This window comes from Pinus tabuliformis, chromosome 8 (assembly GCF_031772625.1).
Source record: "Pinus tabuliformis cultivar Carrire ecotype Pingquan chromosome 8, CPIR1, whole genome shotgun sequence".
In the NCBI taxonomy this organism is placed as follows: Eukaryota; Viridiplantae; Streptophyta; class Pinopsida; order Pinales; family Pinaceae; genus Pinus; species Pinus tabuliformis.
The window spans coordinates 1,555,958,545-1,555,965,883 of NC_142294.1; the positions used below are offsets into that span (position 1 = coordinate 1,555,958,545).

The following is a 7,339-nucleotide window of genomic DNA, read 5'->3' on the forward strand; positions in this document are numbered from 1 at the left end:
TATTACCACTTGTAAGATTTCATAATAACTAATAATGTAATTGAAATATTTTTTTAATACATTCATCGTAACTATTTCTTTCACAATACATAAGATGTACAATTTTCTTAATATTATCCTCACAACAAAAACTATTCATTACTTTTGCATGCAAATCATTATCAATGAGCTTGTCAACATACATCTCCAAACCTTCTTATGCTTAATTTTCTTGTGACAATAGAGGTTCCTTTATAAGAAATTGGATTATGATTCTTGTGGAGATTCTTCCATAAATTGTGTTGAATTTGGTTATGTCTATGTGGAGATGCTTTGATGAAACTATTTATTTTGATCATGTCGAAGTAAATATTCAAAAATTTATGACAAAGATTTCTTATGAGATTTTTAAAATATTTCTAAATCCAAGTCAAATAACTTTTATAACATTTATCCCTTTTTGTTAATTATATTTCCAAAATATTCTTAAATCTACAATTGAATTACATTCAAATATTCACTCAAAAATATTTTTTGGCTCTTCATTTTATAGCCTTGATGATATTGAGCATCGATGATTACACTACACACTATATTGGACAAACACTATACACAAAGTACTGGGTGTACTTACTCAAGGAAGGAATTTGAAATTTATATTAGGTGTCGAATGGAAATTTGATGACGGCTATTTATTTTTTGTGTTTTTCCTTTTATGTTTTAAGTAGATTTGTGAGTATTAATTTTTTTTGTTATAAGAAAATCTTGTATAGCAATTGAGAGCTACACTTATGGTAGTCACCTTTAAAAGAAAAAAGAACAATAACTTAATAGTGAGGCTCTCTAGAATTAAAATTATATTGCGCAAGAGGGGCACATCGCAATCCTGGCTTTTAGTTTTCTGTTGTCGTCTCCAAGTGCCTCATTATCTCTCCTCAGAGCCTCGCAGTCCACTTCGGTTTGCTTCAGCTTCGACCTAAAAACAAATTCATAACATTTTGATTAACTTATAACAAAAAAATGTCAATAAAATATCTATCTAATATTTTATTAATAAAAAATCTATTTAATATTTTATTAATAATATATATTATCATCATAAAAGTTTATTTATTAACTTAATATTTTATTTATTTTATCTATAAATAAATAATCTAGTAGCTTTTAAGTGGTACTTTTTGGAAATTTTTCATTTTAAGGCGGTTAAATCTATATATGCAATCGAAAAACTAATTTCAACAACACAATTCAAGATTTTACCACAATTTGTTTTTATGTCAGAAATTTACCAAAAACTAATACTTAAAACTATTCCCATTAAAAATAATAGTTATAAATATTTAATAAAATCAATTTTAACTTATTAAATTTTAAATAAATAAAAAATGAATATACTAGTTATAAATATTTAATAAAATCAATTTTAACTTATTAATTTTTTTTTTTGTAAGCTGCGGTGTTGCTCTACTTTTCTATTACTTCAAATCAAAAATACACAGTATGAGTAAGGTTGCCTTCAACTCGCCCTCTTGGGGAAACCGAGTATTTCAGCCACCTAAAGTTTTTAATAGCCGACCAAAAATAGAAAATCCATAGTCTGATTATCCAAGCTAAATACACTAAACAGTCTTGCAGATTTCTAATTCTACTTGCATGCATATATCTATTTTCCTCTTCTAATACTTTAAACAAACTGAAATTATCTATACTATGCAGCTTCATCAAAATTAATACATATCTATCTTTAATCAGCTTCTGCCTCTGGACGCTGGCTTGACTCCTTGTTTGCATTTTGCTGTCCTTCCCTTATCATTTGCTGAATCTCCTCAAGCTTCTTCTCTTGCATCTCCAATGTAATCTGAATGATCCTCAGCTCCCTCCTTAGGTTGGGGACTCCTTGCGCCAGTTCTGCCATCTCTGTTGCAGCTTGTTCCAAAGCTTTAGCCAACAATCTCTTCATCACCCAGTAGATATGCAAAGACTGTTTAAATAGGGACATTCTTCCTCTAGTGTTGCCAGGGTCGTGGAGTAGAAACTCCCAATCCTCCATCTCTGAGTCAGACTGAGCTTGCAGCGCATCTTCCTCCATATTCTGGATAATTCTCCTGATTCTTGGATTCGTGTTCTGATTATACGCCTTTTCTGCTTGTTGAATTTTCTTGTCCAACGACCGGCTTGTCTTTTTTCCGGGTCTCCCTCTCTGCCCCTGTCGTCCTCCCCTTACTCCTCCGTATCTGCTCGTTCCTCTGCCTCTCCTCCTGTTCAGCTCCAACCCGCCACCCGCGCCTCTTCTTCCTCTCTGTCTGTCGCGCTGCCTTGCCTTTCCCTCCCGCTGTCCTAGCTGCTCGTCGCTGGTTTGCTGGGTATCCCAACCTCCTATATTTTTGCCTCGTTCCTTACCTTGCCTGCCTTGATCTTGCCTGTCCTCCTCTTCCTTAGATTCATCATATATTTCATATATCTCCTCTATGGTCTCTTCCTTTGCTACCGCCTTGCCCTTCCTATCCCTGTCTCTGCGCTCCGCAGCTTCTAGTTCCTCTACTGCCCTTGCTCTCTTCCTGGTTTCCATAGCGTCCTGAGTAAGTTCTCGACATAACCTCGCTCTGTACCAGCTCTCCACCACCTTTCCTCTCCTCGCTCTCTGAGTTCCTAAACAGTTTCCTCGTTGTCGATTCTTTCGCTGCCTCCCGTTTATAGTCTTCCTTGCTCTAATCCGCCTACCTGTCAACTTGGCCTTCCGCTGCCACCTGTTACTTTGTCCTCTGCCTTTCCTATCACTTATCCTTCTTCCCTCATTTCCATTTATGGATTCTGACATACCGTTTTTTCCTCCTCTCCGATCACTTGCGTTTATTATCTTGTTGTGTGGTGGTTGATTCTTACCTGTCGTCGCACACTTCTGTTGTACTGTAGCTTGCCTGCCCATTATATCATTCCCCCGCCTTGACTGACACTCATTAAATTTCTGGGATTGCCGATCCATCTCACCTGTCCGCCGCACGAATGCTATGATTCTCGTTTGCTGCTTGCCCTTTATTTTCATTCGTTGCTTGTTCATGGTCATAATTAATAATACCGGCCAATTCCTCCCATTCTCTATTGGGCCGCAACGTTCTCCACTGATTGTCTATTTTGTTGTTTTGACCCTTGCAACCCCAATTCGCAAGGAAATATGCCGCTCGATTTCCATTCCTTTTCACATGATTAAATATTTTATAGTCGATTCTTTTTAGTAGGTCCGCCATTTCTTGAACAATCCCTGCCATTCGCCAGCTATTGGTGATCTGCTCCCAGTTCTTCCCGTTGTTAAGTTTCTTTAGTATTTCAATTGCTATCTGAGAGTCTCCTTCTATCTCCAGGTTTCTATAGCCATTTCTAATCGCGATTCTCAAGCCTTGGTGGATCGCCCATAACTCGGCCTCATTATTTGTCATCTCCCCGCCCCACTCTGCATAGATCCATATGGTGTTTCTCTGGCTGTCTCGGAAGATACCTCCGAATCTGGCATTACCTGGGTTCCCCTTCGATGCCCCGTCAAAGTTTAACTTCATAAAATTACCTTTGGGATATGCGAACTTGTCATAGCTTTGAGATCTCGTACTATTTCTGCCAATTTTTTTGGTATGCACCATTTCAAATTTCAAATTTAATTTCTTTAAAATTTGCTCCTCTCCCTGATCTACTTTCCAATCATCTGCATCCCATTTTTCCACCAGAATTGATTCTCTGGTTAAGTTCACTACTCTGTTCCATATTGTTTCCGCGTTTTTAGCTTTGTCTTGGAATACTCTGCGGTTCCTTTCTTTCCATAACATCCAAATCACAAAACCCGCAATGAGATCCCAGGCCTTTCGGACTACTTTACATTGGAATTTTTCCTTCTGCCAATGAAAAATTACTTCATTTATTTCTCTCGGGGACCCCTCAAGTTTCTGGAATAGTTTTCCGGTTTCAATCCATAGCTTCCTGGCATAAACACACTTGATTAATAGATGATCTTGAGTTTCAGCTTCCTTATTGCATAGGTAACATTTTGAAGGTCCAATGAAACCTTTCTTTTGGAGTTTATCCCACGTCAGGATCTGGCCCTTAGCTACTAGCCATGCAAATAAGATAATTTTCGGCCACAAATTGTTACCCCAGATGACCTTCCATTCTTGGTTTTCTTCATTGGTCCCCTGTTGATCTGCCAGATAATATGCCTCCTTGACTGTGAAGGATCCTTTCATTGACTTCCCCCATCTAAGGATATCCCTACCTGCTCGAGCTTTTATTTTCCTGGACTCTACCTCTTCCATAAACGCTTCCTGTTGCTCTTGATCTATCTCAAAACCCCATTCCTCTGGTGTTATCCATTTCCGCCAGATTCCATCCACTTCGTTCTCTTTCCAATAATATTTGACATATATACGGTTATCCCCAATTTTTTCCTGTATGTTTTGGATTTTTTGTATTCTGCTCATTTTCTCTCTTTGCTGCCATTTCTCATCCCAGATTGCCAAGCCTTTCGGGGTTTCCTGCATCCGGTAGATATCCTCCGTAGTGTTTGGCATATTGTACTTGTGCCTCCATAATGTCTTCCATAGGTCATTGCCCCCTCTTAGCCATCGCCACCAAAGTTTTGCACCAAGCACTTTGTTGAGTCTATCCGGATCGCGCAGACCCAAGCCTCCTTCCTCCTTTCGTTTCGTTAGGTGTTTCCATGATACTAGGGCCCACTTCTTCTGTTGGGTCGATCCTCCCCAATTGAACTTCCTCATAATTTCTCTGATCTTGGTGCAGACTCCTTGTGGTACCGCCATAATCGATAGCGGATATATGGGGATTGCCTGCAATACTGATTTTACTAAAACAATCCTTCCAGCAATATTTAAAGTTCTGAAGGCCCAGTTAGCCACTCTTTTTTTTAATTTCTCTAAGACTCCTTGCCAATTCTTCTGTCTTTTAGAGTTGAAATCTAGTATGTTTCCCAAGTATTTTGTTGGGATATCCCCTTGCTTAAAACCTAGCATCCTGGTCAAGTGGATTTTGACTGCCTCCATGGTATTGAATATAAAGGTGCATGACTTTTCCTTGTTGATCTCCAACCCAGATGCTTCCGCAAATAAGTCCAAAACCTTCTTCAGATTTCTCACTTCTTTTATGGTTGGCTCCCCAAATAACATGATATCATCAACGAATTGCTGATGGGTTATAGGCAATTCATTAGCCCATAGTCTTAGCCCTTTGATTTTATTTGCTGCTCTTTCTTTTTTAAGATACTTGCCCAGACCCTCTGCAGCTAGTATAAATAGGAAAGGAGATAAGGGATCACCTTGTCTTATTCCTCTAGATGCCTTAAAGGTTTTCGAGGGAGTTCCATTAACTAATATTGAAAAGTTTGGAGTTGATATGAGACTATGAACCCACTTTATCCACCTAGTACCAAAACCGAAGCTTCCCAAGATTTCTTCCAAGTATTGCCAGTTGATTCTATCATAAGCTTTCGACGGGTCCAGTTTAATCATCATTCCTTTTTGCTTCTTTGCCTTCAGTGAATGAATTACTTCTTGAGTAACCACTAAACCATCTAGAATTTGTCTACCTTCAACGAAACCAGTTTGTTCAGGGGATATTAATCTATCTAACAGGGGTTTCAGTCTTTTGGCCATCAGCGATGCAATTATTTTGTAGATAACATTACATAGGGCAATGGGTCTAAAACCCTTAGCATCCTCTGAATTGTCATTTTTTGGAATCAAAGTGAAAAAAGTAGAGTTAATGGCTGGCCATACCTTTTGATTTATACGGGATTCTTCTATCAGGTCCAGAATCTCCCATCCCATAAAGTGCCAACACGCTTGATAGAAATCAACCGTAAAACCGTCCGGTCCTGGCGCTGTACCCTTCTTCATGCTCATCACCACATCCTCCACCTCTTCCAAACTAGCTACTCTCATTAGGGCTCTATTTTGGTCTTCAGTTACTATCCTGGGAATTGCCTTGCAAACTTATTTTATAGCTTCAGACCTGTCTATGTGGGGTTCAGTCAATATTCCTTTGTGGTATTCCATCAGCACTTTTTCAATTCCTTCATGTTCAACAATCCTCTCTCCACTCTCGTTCTTGATAGATAGTATCCTATTTCTTTGCCTGTGTTGTATCATTGCTTGATGAAAAAATCTCGTGTTCCTTTCCCCCTCCCTAAGCCACTTTATTCTAGACTTTTGTCTCCATAGAACTTCTTCCTGCTTTCTCCTCTCTTCCAGTTTTCCTAGAATTATCCCTTCTTCTCTGCAAGTTTCCTCTGTCCTACCTTCATTTATTATCCTTTTTTGTAGAGCTTCCATTTCTTCTTCCAACTTTTGTTTTTCATCCATGATGTTTCCGAATTCTTCCTTGTTCCATTTCTTTATCCTTCCTTTTAACTCTTTAAGTTTAAGTTGGAAGGTATGCATTTTTCCTTTTCCCTGTACTGTGCTTTGCTTCCACCATTCTTCCATTTTTTTGATAAATTCCGGGTCTCTAAGCCAAAAAGCTTCAAATCTGAAGGGCTTCTTGCCAAGGTTATTCTTAATATCCACTTCCAGTCTAATTGGCCAGTGATCTGATCCAAGGGATGGCATGATCTTTGCTTCTATGAATACATCTTTGTTCATAATTGTTTCTGATACTAAGAACCGATCTAGTCTGGATGCTATTTGATTCCTTCCCCCTCTCCTGTTATTCCATGTATAGACTCCGTTGATAGTTTGTAAGTCTACCAACCTCAGACCATCTATCATGTCATTGAACATTTCCATATATTGATCTGTTTTCCTTATACCTCCCTTTTTCTCTTCTAGAGACCAGATTAAATTGAAATCTCCTCCTACAATCCATGCTGTCTCCGGATGTAATCTTCGAGTTGCTTGCATATTTTTAATGAAGTTTTCTCTGTCTCCCGGAGTATGAGGACCATAAACCCCTGAAATAATAACCCTTTCCTTCATCCCCGCTATTCTTCCTGTGCCTGTAAGGATTCTGGTCATGCTGGTCCAGCTCTCAAAAATTATCTCGTTTGGGTTCCACAATATTGCAATGCCGCCCGCTGATCCGATTGCATCTTGTCCCATGACTTCGTATTGGAGTTTGTTGTTTTTGATTATTCCTTCCATCTGCTGCATGGTGATCTTTGTCTCTTGGAGGATCATAATACTTGGTCTGTCTTTTCTAAGTTTCTCTTTCATATATCTCTGCTTACCCTTACTATTCAGACCCCTAATATTCCAACTGATAATAATCATTTTAAACTTTTGGAGGAGTGGAAAAATACCTCTGACAGAGGTATCACTTTACCTGAGTTTATCAATACTTCGCCAACTGTTTGGATCGTTTCATT

At 38.5% G+C, this 7,339-nt stretch overlaps 1 protein-coding gene across 1 annotated transcript; it reads right to left on the reverse strand.

The window, feature by feature from the left end:
• Positions 1 to 2,963: 2,963 nt before the first annotated feature.
• Positions 2,964 to 7,073, reverse strand: LOC149241899 (uncharacterized). Its single transcript, XM_089370718.1, has 2 exons — positions 6,727 to 7,073; positions 2,964 to 5,949 (listed from the first exon to the last, which is right to left on the reverse strand). The coding sequence occupies exons 1-2, from the start codon at positions 7,071 to 7,073 to the stop codon at positions 2,964 to 2,966; spliced, it is 3,333 nt and encodes a 1,110-aa protein (XP_089226844.1).
• Positions 7,074 to 7,339: the final 266 nt, after the last annotated feature.